The following is a 20,632-nucleotide window of genomic DNA, read 5'->3' as shown; positions in this document are numbered from 1 at the left end:
TCTAACACCTAATCAAAAGCATTGAATTCTAAATAATGTAACTGTCAGATATGCTTTTCTTTTATCACTTGTTTGGGAGAACCCAACAGTTTAGAGAAAGGTGCAAATCAAGTCATAATAAGCATAAGAGTGAGCGAAAAAGTAGAAAGTTACAAAGTACCAAAGGCAAAAACAGCTATCAATCTCTGAAATAAATTAAATTCAATTTTGAACACTCACACATAATAGCAAAGTCATTTCAACGTCAAGTAGATCCATCTATTGGGACGGATTTCTGAGAAAGGGAAGTGCTGAAAGAGAACCTTGCAGATAGGCCAACCAGCACCAAAGTATTCTTATATTATATGTTATTTTGTAATATGACAGCCTTTTGAACTTGTCATTTTGTAAAGTACTGATACTGCACCTTTAACTGTAATTTTCTCAGCCTTTTTTTCTTGAAGTGTAAATTGTGGCATCAAATCTCAAACATTTACAGTTCTAAACACATATAACCTTACCACATAAACACATATAAACTTACCTGTGCAAGACTCACACCCAAAGAGCGCAAAAGGCCAATGTGCTCTCCAAATACAGCAAGTTTCAGTTCTGTACTGTAATGGCGCTGGAGTGGAACAAGTAGAAAACAACCAAAGAGGGGATCACCAAAAGAAACTGCTTCAAACTGCACAAGCAGGGACGAATAGAAGTCATGAAATGAGGCCAGACCAGGAGGAGGCACTGTTAAATCTAGAGCATTTAACTGAGTTGGTCTACACAGAGCAAGGAGCAAAGCCCAAAGGAAGCGCTGCACAGGACGCTCCCGAAACAGATCACTGCCTGAGAGGAAGATGCAGGCAAGGCGACAAAACTTTGCAGCAGGAGGAACAGACTTCAAAGCATCCTCATGCCAGGTCTCCAAGATCAGAAGCCACTGTAGACAGTGTGTGACTGCTTCCGTGGAGGTAACTGATACTGACTCCACAGTTCTTCCGCTTGACTCCTCCTTTGTAGTTTGTTCATATAGGCATACAAGAGGAAGAAAAGCCCAATCAGAAGGAACAACTGGTCCTGTGAGCTCAGACAGCATTTGGGAACACACAAAGGGCGTATGGCCTAGATAAATATCTCTAGATCGTAAGACACTTGGTTCCAAGTGAGCCAGGTGAGTCAAGTAACATCCTCGTAGAGATGCAAGATTGGCATAGGCCTCCCGTAACAAAGTGCCTGTCGTGGACTCGGTAAATAAAGAGCACTGGTCCCCATCTCTAAGGCGAAGCAGCTGTGAAAGATCTACTGCTTCTGGGCCACCACAGCGTCCCTCACTGCAGATAAACAAGAAAGATGGGGAAAGGTCAGAAACATTAAACAACAATCCATGCTACTACAACAATTTCTGTCATACATAAACTGTCTCACCAGCACTTTAAAAAGCAAGGAGATACATTGTACAACTTCAAAACTGTCTCTCATACTTACTCCCAAAAAAAATAATTAATAATAGTATCGCTTCGTCCAACTTTACCATATTACCTGTCTACGTTTTTGTGGACAATAAAAATATGTCATTTTTTAACTCACAATTCCACACTGACAAAAAATACCAAGCCTGTGTGTGTAGACTCACGGGATGAAACTGGGGTTAAAAATCATAGTAGACAAAAGTTCATGTGCTTGATATTCACTGCCAGGCAACAGTCGAGGCAGCATTGCCATAGCGATTTTGTGGTAAACTGTTATCTGCTGTGATACCTCTGTCTTTAATGGCATCTGAAAAAGAAGGAAATAACCAGTTTAACATTAATGAAAAAAACAAAAAAGAATAAACTTTAAATTTCTTAAAAATATAATTTTTTAGAAAAAGAAAAAGAACTTGTTTTGAGTTGCTGATCACAGACTATAACATTACAGAAGCAAAACACAAAAAACTTAAAAACCTGTAAACCTATAAAATAAGTAGGGACAAATGACAACAAATCATTAGATTATATTTTGCCAGGTGAGTAGAGTTAAATACAGAAGTTTGCTAGAATTTGCTTGTCAAACACAGAACAGGCAAAACCAATAGCTTGACGTGCTAACAACATAAAACATTAGAAATTTGAGTTAATCAAGCTCATTTGTTCAGCTAAGCCATCCCAATATCTCATCTAGACACTTCGTAAAGGTGGTCAAAGTTTTTGCTTCAACTCCATGTTTCGGGTAGTTTGTTCCAGTTTCCCAAAACCTAAGTAAAAAAAAAAAAGTACTTCGTAGCTTCAGTCCTAAACGCACTTGCCTATACTGTATGTGATTCACTGATAAGTTGGAACAACTTTAATGGATCTACTTTATCAATGCCTTTGAGAATTCTAAAGACTTGGATTAGGTCCCCAGGCAGTCTCCTCTAAGCAGGATCAAACTGGTCCAATTCCTTAAGTGTGTCATACTACAGCAGGTCCTTAAGTCTTGAGATGCACTTGGTTGCTCTCCTCTGCACAGCTTGCGGCATTGCTATGTTTTTTTCGTAGTGTAGTGACCAGAACTGCACACAATACTCCAGATTCAGCCTTAATGGTGTATTATATAGCCTAAGCATACCACCTCTTGATTTATATTCAGGTTTTTACAATATAACCTAACATTTATTTGCCTTTTCAATTGTTCCTGCATATTGCTTAGATGATGTAAATGTGTCAACATAAACCCCTAAATCCTTTTCAGAAGTTGCTTCCTTTAGGACAGTGTCATTCCTTTTGCCCACATGTAGCACTCTGCACTTTTCTGTATTAAACTGCATTTTCCTAGTGTTTGCCCAGTTCTGAAGCTTGTCCAAGTCTCTTTGAATTGTTTCTGCTGACTCCTCAGTGTTTGCCATTCCTCTAATTTTAGTCATCTACGAATTTCAAATGTTTACTAACTATACCAAAATCAATGACTTTACTATAAATCAGAAAAAGTAATGTCATTGGACAGACCCCCAAGGGACTCCACTGATGACCTTACTCCATGTGGAACTTTCTCCTCTTTATCTGTACTCTTTCATGTTGGATAATCAATTTGAGATCGCAGATTTGTAGGTTACCTCTGATGCCTACAGCTTGTAGTTTCAGACAATTAACCATCTGAAGTTTTCCACTTATTAAAAATGCAAAATTAGAAAATAACAGAAAGGAATTCCACTGTGATTCAAGCTTAAGAGAATATTGTGTTTTCTTAATAGCATAATAATAAACCACATGATCAACAGGAATAGCAGCAACGGTTTATCCCTAACGATAGTAATTCAAATGATCCATACCTGTTTAAAAGCAAGCTTCAGCAAAAGATACTGAAGATGATATTCATGTCGAAATAACCATGCACTGGACAGAGAAAAACTGGGCAATGCTGAGCAGCTTGAACAAAGATAATCCAGAAGTCGTGGAGCAACAAGTACATTAAAAAACTGTAGAAATAAATAAGAGATTTACATTAGCCTTATAATTATTTTAGGCACTGTGGCCTATTGTCCATGACATTAAATAAGTTATGCATGAGGTGACCTAAGCAAGTCACTGCACTTGTCAAAGCTCTATCAAAATGTGTCAAATGTGATTTGCAAGTTATATTGTTTAAAAGTGTAAGTTAAACAAAAAATATTAAAAACAAAATTTCTGCCTTTTTGAACTTCTTCCAAATATAGAAATTAATTTAAATGGGGATGAAATAAATTTAAAATTCAGGTAAGATTCCAATGTGTAAATCTGTTTGTTTTATTGAGAGCAATATAAAGCAGAAATAGATGATGATAGGGCAGGATGAAATGTAGAGAATTATGCAGTCTCTCATATTGTCAGTTTACACTTTCATTCACATTAAACAATAAATGCACATTTATATAACTAATGTAGGTTGAAATTTCAAAAGGTGGATTTGAATTTAACTTTGCCTTAAATAATTGATTGCTTTCATTGCTTGAAATAAAAAAAATTCTATTTCAAAAATGTGATAAGAGACAGATTCCTGCCAGACCGCTATGGTGCATTTCATAACAGATTTAAATCATGCATTTTTCAGTTATCAACATCATGTTAAAATACAGTTTCAGATTTAGTAATTATAAATTATAATTATAAATTTTGTTTACTCTGATTGAGATTTTCAAACAAAAAAAAAAGAATTTCATTAGAAAGGGCTATAAGACATTACCTATATAACATTAACCGACACTATACTTCAGAGGTTTCAAGTCACCTAGAAACATTTTTGACAGAAACAGATACTTTTAAACTCATTTTAAAAATATAGTCAAGACATTATAAATTTTACAAATGGTGATAACTACTTGAAATTGGGGATTTATAATATATTATTCACATTTCAATGTAAAGCCCCATTGTCAGCAGCCATTACTCCAGTGTCCTAATGGTAAAGTCTCTTAGCTCATCTTTAATTAACCATGTTTACATGCTATTCAGTTATTAGAGGAACATTTGTAATTGTGTTAGCATGGCTGAAACAGGTTACTCTGTTCAACAAAGCAAGTAGATTATCTTTCATTACCTTGCACAGCACTGGCATACCTAAAGTTCAACTATGGATTCAAGAATGGCTCTAACTATACTGCCTTCTCAAGAAACAAATCAGTCTGTTGTTGCTCTGTGAAGGTTGTTTCATGTGACTGATTACCAAGAAACTGAACATTTCACACAAAGGCATCTACTGATGTCTCAAGAGAACAAGGTCAACTGGATCCAACCAGCACAGAAAAGGAAGGGGAAGTCCAGGATGCACAACTGAACAAGAAGCCGTTTGGGAATCAGATGCCTTACAGGTCTTCACACCAAAAAACCGTGTTATGTGCAACAGTGGAAAGAAAAAGGTTAAAATGGGCAAAAGAACACTGCAGATACATTAGAATGTGGATTTCACTGTGATTCCAAGCATTTGCCCATTTTAACCTTTTCCTTTTATTTGACAGTCAGATATGGCTTTATCTTTGAAACAGTGCCTCTAAAGCCAGCATCTTGGAATTGTCTCTAAGGTCAGCATACCGGAGTCACTGCTTCGCTTGTAGATTTTAACTGATAGTGTTTATATGCTATGGAAATATAAAAAATGTATGAGGCTGTTAAAAACTTCTTTCACAATCAGACATTAATGTGTATCTTCTATTGTGAACATTATCAATCTTTCTAACCTAAGTTAAAAATTGTTGTAATATTCTTGCACTCCATTCGAACTCTTTTTATTTGTATTTTTACTTTTTCATTAATTTCAGTTCCTAAAGAAGAGCAGATTTTTTAAAAATGGTTATCATGAGTTGAAGATTATTGAACAGAGTAAGAGAGAAATGCTGTTCTAGCTTGCATGTAGAAATTGTTATCCGAATCATCCAAAAGACTTAATAGAAGATGGCAACAATATATCGCCTACTGTAAATAAATAAATGGTTATTAACCATAGGGAGTTTTGAAGCTGCAAATCTGAATAAGAAAAATAGAGAGCTGGCTATAAGGCCCTGTCAACAGCTTGACTTCAAAGTGACAGAAACCATATAACTGCATGCTTCATCCATAGGATGGCAGTATGGTAACACAAAACAATTGAACAATGTATTTTACTATTATTATTATTACTACAAGAAAAGGCGGGGCAAAGATGGAATACACACATAAGACAATTTTTAAGATACCAAATGATGACTAGACAACTAGCAAGATTTTAAATTTTTCAAATGAAAACAAATCCAAATTCTACTATAATAACATATAACATAAATTATGACATAAAAGCAAATGTATTAAGTTGACTTGATGATTATTGAAGTCATTTTGAAATTAACTGCTGTACCATGCTGGAAATAGACTGTTTGCTTTAAATCAGATACATGATAAAGAGAATGACATATCTAGCAGCCAATATTATGGCGTATTTGGATTCATATTGAAAAAAAAAACATTTATGAATAATATAGGGCTCATCATTAAGTGACTTAAAGGTTTAATGCAGTTTTAATGGCACATTTTAATTTTCTTATTTAACTCAATTTGTATAGTACAAAAACAATATTTTTCTATATAAACATAACTTAAAAGAATAACACATTTAAAATGGCAAAATCTTAGTAATCTTGCATAAGTAACTTAGTTATATTTTTAATGCAAGTATTTTTTATTTCATATCTAAAATTATGTATTTTTTCTATTTCTATAAACTGTTCATCAGTTAATATTTACATAACTTAAGATTGCAAGAATAATATGATACTGTGATAACAATTCTGTATGCAGTCATTCTGACAACAATGTTTAATCCTCAATATCCTTTTTTGTAAGATAGTTATGTCAATATCAAAATTTAATATTTTTCAATTTTGATTGTTGTTTATGTCTTAATTATAGTAACTTTAAACATATTAATAGCTCAAGGGTTTTGTCTATATAATACAGCAATCAACATATTTACAAATTTTTAATATTATAAATGCCTAATGAGAAGCAAAATCACAAGCACTTGCAGCTCAACTCCAGGAATTTGCGAGGGAATCAGAGAGATAGCACATGTATCAAATCTACATGATCTTCCTAAGTGCATGGGGTTTTCTATCCACTTCCAATGAATGTGTCGGTTAAGTTGATTCACAACACTACACTGGCCCAGTCTAAGCAAGTCTGGGTGTGTGAAAGTATGTGCTACGACAGATTGGTGTTCTGTCTAGAGTTTGTGCCTTTGTGTCTTTAAAATATAAACTTGTTTTTAAGTGAAATTAACAATTGGAATAAAATGATTGCAATAACAAACCTCTCTTTAAAAAAAGGTATCATTTCTATGTGGATAGTTGGACACTGCTAATTATAAACTGGTTAACTCATACATTTCAAAATGGCTAATCAACTAAGAGCTAAAGTGCTTGATTTTCTGTAGATGTTCCCACTATGATGTACTTATGGTTGCTTTGCAACTGACAGGATTCTAGGCACTTCAACTGTTTTTTGTGTTAATACCTTGTTTACTTGTATCAAGCCTGTAATGAAATGAAGGATTTGGAAAATTATTAGATTATATGTTAATGGCTAATTGAGTCAAATGCCTAAGTCATGTGTTTGCTACAGGATAAAGAAGTCCTTGAAAACTGTTTTGCTGTTGGTATAGTTTGGCCACTAAATCTGTTTTGTATGTGCACAATACCACAACTGTCAAGACACATGTGGTTAAGTCTGGCTCCTTTCCCCACAGTAAGCTTTTTTACTTTTAGATTGATCTCAGAAGATTTTTACATTTACATTTACTTATTTGGCTGATGCCTTTATCCAAGGCAACTTAGAAAATTTATTGGTTACATTGGTTACATTTCTTTTATTTTGTTCCAATTGGAGCACAGGCAGGTCAAGTGATTTGCTCATGGTCATACAGTGCCAGTAGCAGGACTTGAACCCACAACCTTAGGGTTTGACATCCAAAGCCTTAACCGCTACACCACATTTTAGAGATACATACAATGCAGATGTTTTTACTTCATTTTTATGAGTGTAACAGAGCAAAATGCTGAAGACAGAACGATATGGAAGAAGATGATCTGCTGTAGCAACCCCTAACAGAAGCAGCCAAAAGAAGAAGCAGCAGCTAAAAGATCCCATTTTTGTAAATTTGCAGCAATTTTTATTTTTTTACTCTGACAATGTCATTAAAGAAATACTCTACCCAAAAATGTTTTTTTTACAAGTTACTTACTCCATAAGATTTAGAGTGATGGCTGCAAATAATTTTAATCACGTTTTCATAGAAAAAGCACACAAAAAGTTTATGATAGAAAGAAGTCTTTGTTTAGACTGCTTTGCTACAGAAGAAAATGTTTAAAACTCAACAAACAACTGAGATGATGGCTGCATTTCATGCATAATGTCCTAACAATTAAAAAAAAAAAATCATAGAATGCCTTTTAGCATTCATCTCTGCTGTTCTTCCCAGCTTCAAAAGAAATGTCTCAATTCTATTGGGACATGAAATCTCGACGGAAACTACCTTCTGGGCTACTATGCTTAAAAACATGCGAGGGAAATAATATGATTATCTAAAGCTCAGAAATGTTTATGAAAGGGCATACTGGACATTTATTCTCACCATATAATTTACAAAAGTAAATGTATAACTTAAAAGAGAGAACTAGATTTGAATCTCAAAAGAATAAATAAATAGTAAAAATTATACAATTGCATTAAAAGCTACAACTTATTAAATAAAAGCTTTAAAATAAAATGTATACTACCGAAAAAGGTTAACATTAAAATCCAAAAAATTTCTTTATTGTTACACCAGATGTCTCTAATAATGGAAACTTTCAAAACAATATTTTTTTATATTTAAACACTTGTATAATTTCTTAACATGGTATGGTGTAGGGCTTTAAGACTTTGAACTTTGAATCCCTGAGGATCCCAAATTCCTCTACTGACACTGTGTGATCAAGAGGAAGTCACTTAACCAATTGGAAAAACAAAATAAATGTAACCATTTGTATCTCAAAAGTCACCTCAGGTAACAGCATCAGCCAAGTAAGTTTTAATTACTATGTATTGTATGAACACGCTGCTGCTTACAAATGAGGATCTAAGCTAAAAAAAAAAAATAAAAAAATTCACAAGTTTTAAAACATTTTGGAATTAAATACAGAAACTTAAACCATACAGTAAAAGAATAAAAACAAATATCAAAGTTGCATATATGCAAAATGATCCCATATATCCAAGATAAGATCTTAAGGTACACATGCATTCTTTCAAGAAAAAGATTGGCACAGATCACAAGAGGGACTCTGACTTATTTTTCCTCTGTGTATTTGTGTGTGAAACATATTACTTTAAATAAAGTCCCAAAATAAATTTATGAAATTTCCATACATTTTCCTAATGCCACCAAATCAAAATGCAGCATCATGAGGGCAGTATCAGCACTAGCCCACTGCAGGGCACAGTCATACATATACTTACAATTAGTCACAGTCTAGTATCATACCTTTGGAGTGCTGGTGGAAAACTAGCGTACCCAGAAAAAAGCCCTTGCAAACAGAATGTAAATTATGACTTTGATCACATTTTAAAGCTCTATTACTTTTTTACTGTCTATCTACTACATACAGTAATTAAGATGAGCATTGCATGTGTATACATTTTAGAGATTCAACTTTAACCTTTATATTAAAAAAAAATTCCAATGCAAATCTGAATTAACAAAATTTTACAGGCAAAGCTTTTTCCCTTTTGTGTTTATTTTTATTTAATGCATCTGATAATATTTAAGTAAAATGACTTATTTTAGATTTGAAACTTGGTTCTTCTTCCCCATCTACTGGCAGAAGGACATATTGCTTTTAGGACAAGAGAAATGAAAATTCACTGTCTTGCTAAACTGGGAAAGAAAGGGAAATACATCAGTACACTCAAAGGAAAGCAGAGTAGAAAAATTTTTAAATGCAGAAGTAATTTGTTAATTTGTGAAAAGGGCTGTCTTTGAGAAACACCTGAAGTTCACTTGACTAGGAACAGCTTGGAAATCAAGACAAAAAGTGTTGCACATGACTGCCTACGATATAGAAAGTGGTGTTCATATTATTCTTTAAATTGTAACCACACAATGGAACGAAACTAACTCTTTTGCTCTTTATAATTTTCATAGGGTGATTATTGTGACATACTGTATTTTAGTACTTTTTTCCAGCTTTAAATCGTTTTGCTTTTCACTGATTCCAAGTCTTGTTAGTGGAGGAATGTGTGCCAGCAGGCATAGTGTCATTCCAACTAAATGATACATTAGTATATGAATCCACTCAAAGCCCTGGTACGGTCCAGACAGATGTAAAAGTACCTATTCCACTTGTGGTGGGCGGCCAGGGCCCTTGCCCAGCCAGGACGCCCCTGTGATGGAAGGACCAAGGGAAAGGGCATATTTAGGGCAATACCTCCCCTGGAACACTAGAGGGCAACCACCCAGGCTCACAGGTTTGGAACTTAGAAGCTCAACCCTGCTGGGGACCGTGGCCACGGCCAGAGGGCACATGGACAATTGCTGAACCCTGGGTTGTAGCACATCCGCCACTTTGGGAGCACCTGGAGCACTTCCAGGTGCCATACAAAAGAGACTGCCTCACTTCATTTAAGGAGCCAGAGTCGGAAAGAGGTGGACAAAGCTGGCTGGGAGAGGAGTGGAGGCAGCGAAGAAAGGACAGAATAAGAATGGAAAGTTTCTAGTGCTTGTGACTGTGCTTATTGCTGAACGGAGCAAGGTAGAAGGGCTTCACACTATAAATAAAACGTGTTGTGTGGCAACTCATGTCTCTGCCTGTCTGTGTCGGGTTAGGACGGCTGTACATGCCCTGGTGGTCCACACATGAAAACATCATACAATTATGCATGAAAGGGTTAGAATTATGACCCTCTTCAATTCTATAATGAGGTTTATACAACACAAAAAGACAACTAACAGGCAGTATACAGCAGTATGTTCATATGAAAAGAGACACTCACCTTGCAAGCAAGTCCTTTATGCACATTAGTGATAGAATCAAGGACATAGAATAGACCCATCAGAAAGGGAAATGGGGATTTTGCATCTGAAAGGTTGCCAACATTTATTCCTTCACTGCAGCCAAAGCCTGGAAGACCATGTATAATCTCTCGACTAGCAGCACAAGAGGTTGGGGCACAGAGTGCAGAAAACTGCCTAAAAATAACAGAGATAATATAATACAAAGGTAATGAAAATTTATTCAAATTAAAATTTCCAACATGAACTTTTTAATAAGTGCTCTCTGTGGCCAGCCCAAGAACCAGAAAAAACTTTCCAACAGTTTACGGCTAGTAAAGCTGGAATAAATACTGTGATTAAACCAAAATGCCTTACATTCTTTGTGACAGGGTCTACTGACAGGCTTACACAAACATCTTGGATTGTGGAAAGTGTGACTCACCTAAGATGATCGATCATATTTAGTACAGTTTGATGACCTGTAAGAGGAAGCAGGACCTCTGAAGTTAAAGCCTCTATCTCCTGGAGGGTATCCACTGGGCAGAAAGTGCTCTAGATTAACAGATGCCAAACATTAGAACAATTTTGACAGCCCAGGATCCTTGCCAATCCTATTCACTTAATTTGTCTAAAATAACACTAAGTAGAATTTGAAGTTCCCTAAAGTACCACTTTCTACCACAATACTTGATAACGTATTCCATGTTTCCATTTTTGTGTGTGAAGAAGAACTGGATGAAAAATCTCCACTATGCCAAGTGTGTGGCATTAATAGATAGCTGAAGGGACAAGAACATATTTAGAAGTAATGACAGGGTCACCCAGAAGCAGAACATACAAGAAAGATAGGTAGATAACCCAAATGATGATTACAAAGCAAAGAGCCACTAAGCAAGTACATGTTGAGCTAATATTAAGCATCACTTTAATGCCATTGCAATCAATATGAACAAGATTCACTAGTGGTACTTGTTCTAATGTGACACCAGAAAAAGACTGGACCAGGTAACAAAACTGTGCCAGTTCAATTTAAGTAATTAGTCACTGTTTCTGTCTGGGACTGAATGATGGGTGATACCCAGTCAAAAAAGACCTTTGGAAAGGGCTGCTCCTAATCAACTTCTGAAAGGCAAGTTTCACTAATGGCTAGTTTCCTGCTTTAGGGAGTTATAGCACAGGGCAAAAGATCTCAAATGTTTATTACCAAAGGAATCAAGACAACTAAACAGAAGGTTTAAAAGGGTTATTAACCCTTGCTATCATCCATTCCAAAGACAACACCAAAACAGGGTTTTCCAAAATGATAATGAGTAGCTGAAAAATTGTGTCATGGAAGCAAAATAAATTCTGAAAGAACTTCCAGAATCCAATCAAATGCTGAAAGATGCTTGGATTCTATCTTAGGCTACATCCACATTGCTACATAGTGTTATTAAACCAAAACAATCTATGTCCATACTCACATTTTCACATTGCTTACAGACTTATCTCTGACCATGCTAAAATGATCCGAAAATGTTTACTGCACAGACACATATACTTGAATGGGTGGTAACACCACCAGCCACAAAATGCATCACAAAACTGTAGTGGCCATTAAACTATTTGCCTTTTGCACATGTATACAGCATCCAAACTGTACAAAATGCAATTTAGATGCATATAGATAAGCAAAACAAGGAACTTCATGTAAAACAACTCTTCTATGGCTTCTCTTTAAGAAAATCCATCCATCCATCCATTATCCAACCCGCTATTTTTCCTAAATGAAGAGTGACCCATTAGGTCACAAGATGTTATAGTGAACAGGACCCAATCAGGGAAGGGTGTGTTAATAGGCATGAACCAATAACAGTGTGATTATAGTCTGCATATGAGGTAAACTGCAATTATGTCCATCCATATTTCAATGCTGAGGCTACGTTTACAGAAGTAGACAGCTCTGGAGGGCATTTTCAAAAGTTGTAGGTTATGAATGCCGTGATTGTGCAAATGAAAGGCACAAACAGTGACTAATGTCCACATTTTTAATAGGAAAACATTGTAGCATGGGTGGGGCATTAACAACAACAATGACTCATATGACCAAGGAGATGGAACAAGCTAATTATGACATTCAATGGGAGAATATTCAGATCCCCGTTGACTACGGGCTAAAGACCAAATTAATTCTCTGAAACCGCTCCAATAGTTTTGTGTACATAATCATTTGTAATATATCATTCATTATTAGCATGTGTGAAAAATGTAGGTTTAAAAGTTTTTTTTCCTAATTCAATCAAGCTGTTTGTTGGTAATTACCATTATAACACCCTGATTATCAATTCAACACATTAATAAATCTTTATATATAATACGCTGCCGTGGCTGTCCATTTGTCTGTCCAGGATTTTAAATCACCTGTAGCTCGCAAACTGTTTGAACTATTGACCTGAAACTTTGTACACATATACTACGTGACGTCTACTATCCGCTTTCGGGGTGATGATTGACCTAAAAGGTTATTCCTCTTTTAATTTTTATTTTATTGTAGAATCAGCTCACGGCAGCAGGCAGCCCGTGCGGCACATTCGTACGGACGCTATTGTCATCCCTACCACCTTCGCTGTCACTTCCTCTACCTCTTCATATCTTAAATTATTCTTGAGGCAGATTGAAGAATTAAAGAAAATGTACTAAGTAATTGCAACACAAACACTGACTTTTAAGTTTTAACGTGAAAAGATGGCAATGAAAGATGAGAAGAAGTGGACCAATAGGGTGGAGAAAAGAAGAGCTGCTCAGGAAGCTATGAAACTATGAATGCTCAAGTCAAATGTATTCACTGCACATTATCGTGCAGTGCGCCGTTACTGGTATTATATATTTAAATGTACAGTAAGACAGGTGTACTATACTTCCCTCATACTACCCTAAAAATAGAAGCAAAGAGTCTTTATTTTAGCAAAGTCTCAGAGTAAACTGAAGTAGCTTCATGCAGATAATACCACAGTACCTAACATTTGTTTACTTTGACAATTTTCTTTTTATACTTCACATAGTTAGAAAACTGTAGTGTAATGGTTCTATAAAGTGTGTACAGAAAGCACTTAAGTTGAATATTGCTAAAAGAACTGACATTTGACATTACAAGCACAGCCTCTCACCTGCACATACAGCTGTGAATAGAAGGACCCCAGGTAGACCAAGTGAGCTGCTGCCAACATGTGTACATTTTCCCAGTGACTGGGTTCTGCTAGCCACCGCAGACAGGTTTTCAGGGATGCTTTAATGAAGGGTTGCAGTCCAGCCACTTGACTCCAGTCCAGAGGAGGAGGAGGCGGGAGGGCACTTTCAGAGTCACTAAGAAAAGACAACCAGGATGCTTTTACTAGATATCAAATGACATTAGTAGCAATAAAAATGCAAACAGAGCTCTCTATATGTCATTAAAATCTACTTCTTTAAATATTAATCTGGAAGATGGCAATAGCTTTTTATTTTATATATTACCATTTAGCCAATGTACACATAGTCGTACAAGTGAAATACAAGAGCTAGGAATTACAAGAAAACTGAATGGCAGTAAAAGTACCACTAAAACACATCTCCTACAGTAAATATCTGCACAACATCCTGCAGGGATAACTGCCAACCTGGCCTGGGCATCCTTTGTCAAATGAGAATTCTCATTATTATAAAATAAACAGACTCACAGCTCCGCACATATCAGGTTGATCTAAATATTAAGTTTTCCCCTAAGTATATTCTGTCCAGTGGATGACTGAACTATGCATGAACAATAATAAACCACACAATATAAACTGTAAAAAAAGACTTTACACAGATATAGAACATTGACATGGAACTGGCTACAATAAGCAAAAGCAATTAAAAAAATGACAATGGCCCTAAATCTAAAATTCTACTGACAAAATGACAAAAATATGCTATTGCACATTGCCAGATTTAATAGTTTTGGTATAGATTGCTGGGTCCAAATCTAGGCCTGCCTACTACCTGTGTAGAGTTTGTAAGTTCTCCTTGTGCCTGTATCAGTTTTCATCCCATGAGTTAAAGTTAATTGATGACTCTTAACTGGTTGAGAGGGTGGGTGTTACTAATAAGGAGAGCGATTTTTAACCTAGCTGAGCAGGAGGTTGAGAGCCCTCCCAAGAAAAAAGTAAAAAGAGGGAGGGACAAGAATGAAGAAGAAAAGAGAAGATGATGTTAGTCCAGGTGGCCCTGATATTTAAGATAGGATGGAAAGAGAGGAAGAGGATGAGAATGAAGGCGAAAGGGAGAATTGACAGTGCTCGGCAGACACTGATGCATCATCTAGCAGCAGTAAAGTAGGGCTGGTAATGATGGGAGCTGCTGAAACTGCAAATATACCTTCCAAAAATGATTGGAGGGACAATCTGTCGTGGGATATGCAGATTCATCTCTATGGGGAATAGTATACAGCAGCTCACTGGCTTGTAATACTCTTATTCAGAGAGTGCCTTCCACCTTCCAAAACCTAGTCAACAGATCCTCAGTATTGTCACACCAGGATAGATTTATTGCTTTGCCTATAAGTTTTTTCCCCAATATCATAGCACGCCTTTATGAGTGGATTTCGTAACTGGAAACGGTGGCAGTAATTGCCAAGTCAGAAGTTTTCTTTCTTTTTAATCATTTCAATGTGTGTTCAGACCATGGTGTGTGTGTGTGCATGTATATTTATGTATCTATTTATATATGTATTTTTTAAAGAGCCACTGTAAAAAGCCAACTTTCCTCTTGGGGATGAACAGATGGACAGACAGACAAACAAGAAAATAAATAAATAAGGTAAGTGGGTTTTTTCATTCTCTCTATCTGTCTGTCTATCCATTCATCCAGAATGTACTAGCAACCGTAAGAGTTCCAAAGGGCACATGGCTTGTATGCAGTGTTTATTGTGATAGGCAATGGAAAATACTACAGATTCATCTCACTTTCAGGAGGTATAATGAACTATAGGGGTAACTACAGAATGGAAACTTTCCTGGAATATTAAAGACAATCAGCCAAACTAATAACTTTCTGGTGGAGCATATGCAAAAATATGGACAAAAAGACTGAGGCATTACAAACTACTTGTTATCAAGAATTTAAAACCAAATTATTTGAGTTGACGAGGGAACAAGTGAAAAGATAAATAGCTAATGAACTAAAGGAGGCTAAATATTTCTCTGTGTTAGTGGACTTAACACCAGACCCAGCACAGAAAGACCAGTTGACACAATGTTAGGGTTTATAAGTAGGGAGGGTAAGTCCTGAATGACTTTGCAAGGGGAGAATCTAGAAAGAAAAAAGCTGTCTAAAGCAAGATAACATGTTTTATGTCTTATTGTTGCCTATGCCACTGTATTGGACAAAATGATATTATGCCATGTTTCATACTGTGTGACAAACACAATGAGCATAAAGGGCTGCACCTGTTGGAGGATTCCTGCAACCACTTTTTTTATTGTTAGCATCGTGGTCCAGAAAAGTTGGTTGTGTTGTTGCATTCTATTGTGCTGACCTTGATCACTGACCAAAGTCCTTAATGGTCAAACATCTTTTTCTTTCTTTTCCTGATAAAGACAGAGGTGCCAGTAAATGGCTAAAGTTTAGTTGTAGCCTATACATTGTGTGAGTGTGCTCATATCAGTCTCCTCATTTGTTAGACTAATCTTGCATAATGTAAAAAGATCCAAAGTCTGTCTTTGAGGATCCACTGGCCACGAAAAAAATAATGTTTGGAATTTCTGCTGTGAGTAAACACAAATAATATAAACCCATCAGAAAAATAAAGGTTTTTCGTAACTTGAGTTGAATGGCGAGCATCTTGAGACAACCAAGCCAAATGGCTCTTAGGACTCAAGATCACACCATTCCTTGAAACAGTATATTATCTTAGGATAGCATGCATGAGTAGCTTTGCCAGGTTGCAAAAAAAGCCAGGCAATGCAAATGATGAAAAATAAGAAAAAGATGAAAAGAAAGAGAAATGCTTGGCTGTAGCACTTACTTACATAATTCATGGCAAGCATAGTTTTTCTTTCAGTAAAAACATATAAAATTGCTGACTTCAGAAGACTCAATATTTTTTTTCCTTGTTAAACAAACCCAGCACTCACCCCATCTGGTTAGCCTTTAATTCCTCTGTAGAACCAGCAGTTTGTGTGACTGTTGTGAGCAATAACAACAGAGTCTCTGTTCTCTGAAGAGTAAGGTTCGAGAAAGGCTCCAAAGATGTCTCTTTAGACATCAGCTGTGGAATAGACTGAAGCATTCTTATGAGGACAGGATACATATCCCTAAAAAAAAAAAAAAACAGAATGAAGAACACCATGGACATGAGTAGCAACTGAAGTAAAGAAATTCACTGTACTCTGTACATGTGACAAAAATAAACCCTATAAACAATTCCAGGGAAAAAACATTACACAAGACTAATCAAAACTTAGTTAATAAAAATTTTACTTTAATAATGTATGTCATTCCTTCATAGATACACGTTCAGTGGCCACTTTATATATACACATGCTTATTACTGCAGAGTCTGCTAGTCCAAACAGATGATTATGTGGCTGAAACTACCTATGTATATGCATATGGTATGGTCAAGAGTTTTAGATGTTATTTGATCAACCATTATAATGTGCAATACAAGTGATTTGTAGGTGACAGACAGCTCTTTAGAACAGTGTTATGTAGAAAAGCAACTCTGAACAAAAAACATGTTGGATCCTGACTCCAACGAACAGGAAAAGGAGACTACATTGGGCATGTCTTCTCTAAAACTAAATGACTGCAGATTGGAATCCACTTTTGGTATAGGCCAGGGGTCCTCAATCCCAGTCCTGGAGAGCCGCAGTGGCTGCAGGTTTTTGTTCTGACCTGGTTGCTTAATTAGAAAGCAATTCTTGCCAATAAAGCACTAACAAGCTATGAAATTAAATTAACTCTGCTATGTCAGGTCATTCTCATATCCTAGATTTTCTTTCCCTTTCTATCATGCAAATGATTTGAAGGCTAAAATGGACGAGTAATTCTCAGTCCTTCACTTTTTTCTCTTCATTTTTCTTCCAAGTATTTAATTAAACCCAATAGTGCAGATAAATACACAGAGGTGTAAATGTAAATAAGCTAAATGGAGAAATGCTGCTCTCTCTTGTCATTTGCATGTTATTGATAATAAGGAGCAATTAAAATAGCTGTTTAAGACAAAATTAAGCAATAAGGGCTCAAAATCACTAAAGTGAAGCAGAAGTGTTACTTTAGCAATAAGTGCTTTTTATTAAGCAACTGGGTTGGAGCAAAAACCTGCAGCCACTGCGACTCTCCAGGACCGTGACTGAGGACCCCTGGTATAGGCTGATGATGGGAGTCCAGTGGTCTGGTGACTGCTTTCTTGTAACACATTAAGCCGCTTAATATCAACTGAGCATTACTTGAATGTCTAAAGCATTGTGATTGAATGCGTTCATCACCCGATGGGTACAAATATACCCTTTTGCAAATGGATGCTTCACAAGGTATGATGATTATTCTGATAATTATTATAATATTTCAATATTATAATTATTTCAATGGACTGTATTATCCCCAGATCACAATCTAATAGTGCACCTTTGAGAGGAGGTGTGTTTGTGCATATATAATATATATATATATATATATATATATATATATATATATATATATATATATATATATATATATATATATATATATATATATATATATATATAAACACATACACACACGCACACTTACATATACATACACACACTGTATAAAATACAGTGTTGACTGACTAACTCACTCACTCATCAACCTGAACTTGGTAGAATGGTTCATCTAGGGTACTAGGTATCCGCTAAGAAAGGAGATTTCAATTTATCAATTTTTAAGGGTTAAAACCCCAAGAGTTAAGCAAACAAAAATCATAAACATCTACTAACAATAATCATATACATTCAAATTTCACATATTTCCTACTGATTACCCATTTCAATTCACTTTCCTGTAAATCTGGATTTTGCAATGACCTTCAACAAAAGCCAAGTCACTAGGAAAAAGCAGTAATTGAAGAGTAAGCAGCTCCTGTAACCTAATAATATCATTATTATTATTAATTATTATTTGACTGGTGCCTTCTTCCAAAGCAACTTACACCATTTAAGATACAGTTAATTGCATTTTTTGTTGTTTTTTTCCAGTTGGAGCACAGGCAGGTGAAGTCACACAGTGTCAAAACAGGATTTGATTCCACTATTTCAAGGCCTGAATTCCAAAGCCTAAACAACTATGCCACACTGATCTTTAAAATACAGAGACCCTAAAATACCTCTTTACACTACTTACACTACACACATCTCTTGGACCAAAGCCTTAGCTACTACAACACACTGCCTGCCAATACTATTAGCACTTGATTTAATTAAAAAAACAGACGTAATGTATACAAAAAAGCTCTTAATTCCATAGTAATTTTGATACAACTGAGTAACCAAATGCGTGGTAACTGACATGGGTAACGCTGCCAGCCACAGCATAAAGATGTTGCCAAAACAACTGCAGAAATGTTGTGATGTCATCAAATCTGCATGAATCAAAATCCCTAAGAAATGTATCTGGAACCTTGTTGAATTCATGCCTACCCAGTGTTCTACCCATTGCTAGACAGGTAAACCTAATAAAGTGGCCAGTGAATATACATAAATCTAGTAAGTCACTCTGTAGTAACATTACCATAAGACTCAAAAAAAATATTTTTCCATACCTATACAAATCACAAGCCTGTCCATATCCAGCTGCAACACACCACATCCTCAAAGCTTCAAGGCTCAGTTTCTTTGCCTCACAAGCTTCTAAAAGCAGATCTTCTGGCTCCACTGCAATAAAGCGTAACAAACGTGCTCTGATCTTGTAGTTGTTCAGCTAGAAGGGGCACACAATAATTAGATGATCCGCCTTTCAATTTTGAAGTTTAGTCAGACAATTCAGGTACTAAAGACTTGTGCTGAAAGACTTACCAGCCTAGCACAGGCATGCCTCCCAGTACTGGCCAGCACTCTTATCAGCTTCATTGCTGCTGCAACAGGCAAGCCATGTGGCCTTTCCAATGTGGGTCTATGTCCTGACATTGAAGGGGATGTCCATGAACAGGGGAGAAATTCTGATATTATTGTTCCCATAAGCCGAGGACAATCCAATACCTCAAGAGATTTGAAATAAATATGCAGATCAGAAACATTTTAAAGAGCATTTATTTTAAAGTAGTATCTTTATAATAATCAAAAGGCAAAGGTGTAGAATAATTATCTTTTTTATTAATTTCATTAGTCAGGTGAAATAAATATCTGGCCCAATGTTTAAAATGTAGAGGCTGGGGCAATGTGAGCCCTGATAAGGTTAAAAAAAAAATAGCAAATAAAAATAAAAGAATATACACTTTAAAAAGATCCTGTGCTAAAGAAAAGGAGAGAGAAAAAACATTATTGGCTAGAATGTTTTTTTCTCTCCTATCATAAAATATATTCTGCTTTATTATTAGTGATGGAAGTTGTTTAAAAATTGGAAACATTGTTCTTTACAGTTGAGAACTATTTTTGTATAGCCAATGATGTCACCTGAAGCCTTCAATTTATTTACATGTGCAATTTATCTATAACATCTAGTACGTTTCGTTTTCCAGATAATTATGACTATTTTTGAAGTTAGATATTTTACACACAGTTTCACTTGCCTTGCAGATGGCCACTCATCCTATTTACTAATCCCTTGTTGCTATCTGCCCTACAACAGAAAGCAGCAACTGAAAGGCACACACTTTCTAATGTGAAAGGGTACGAAAATGTTCAAAAATTTAGGAAACGTATGAAGCAATAACGTCAATGACTTTGGCGAACTATTGTCTTAAAGATACCAAGAATTAAAATAGACAATAAAATCCAACACCTGACTGAAACAGAAAACAACCTTAACATGTAAAGTACTGAAAAGTATAATTTTAATTAGATTGTTTAGTACTACTGTCTCACAGCTCAATGGACCTGGATTTGATTAATGCCCTTTTCTAGATGAATTCTGCACATGCTTTCACATGGTATTCTCATGGTTATTCAGTTACATTACACACCAAAAAGTGCATATTAGGTTAATT

The 20,632-nt window shown here is 35.7% G+C and overlaps 1 protein-coding gene across 1 annotated transcript in view; it reads right to left on the bottom strand.

The window, feature by feature from the left end:
• Positions 1-20,632, bottom strand: part of rpap1 (RNA polymerase II associated protein 1) — a 74,214-nt gene that overhangs the window by 8,522 nt on the left and 45,060 nt on the right. The window contains exons 14-22 of the mRNA XM_039741420.1: positions 19,503-19,685; positions 19,250-19,407; positions 16,599-16,778; positions 13,614-13,809; positions 10,910-11,019; positions 10,467-10,662; positions 3,263-3,409; positions 1,610-1,752; positions 524-1,307 (exon numbers count right to left, since the gene is read on the bottom strand). Coding sequence (XP_039597354.1) covers positions 524-1,307; positions 1,610-1,752; positions 3,263-3,409; positions 10,467-10,662; positions 10,910-11,019; positions 13,614-13,809; positions 16,599-16,778; positions 19,250-19,407; positions 19,503-19,685 — 2,097 coding nt within the window. The remainder of the gene's footprint in view (positions 1-523; positions 1,308-1,609; positions 1,753-3,262; positions 3,410-10,466; positions 10,663-10,909; positions 11,020-13,613; positions 13,810-16,598; positions 16,779-19,249; positions 19,408-19,502; positions 19,686-20,632) is intronic.

This window comes from Polypterus senegalus, chromosome 18 (assembly GCF_016835505.1).
Source record: "Polypterus senegalus isolate Bchr_013 chromosome 18, ASM1683550v1, whole genome shotgun sequence".
NCBI classification, from domain to species: Eukaryota; Metazoa; Chordata; class Cladistia; order Polypteriformes; family Polypteridae; genus Polypterus; species Polypterus senegalus.
This window is presented reverse-complemented; position numbering and strand designations above follow the sequence as displayed.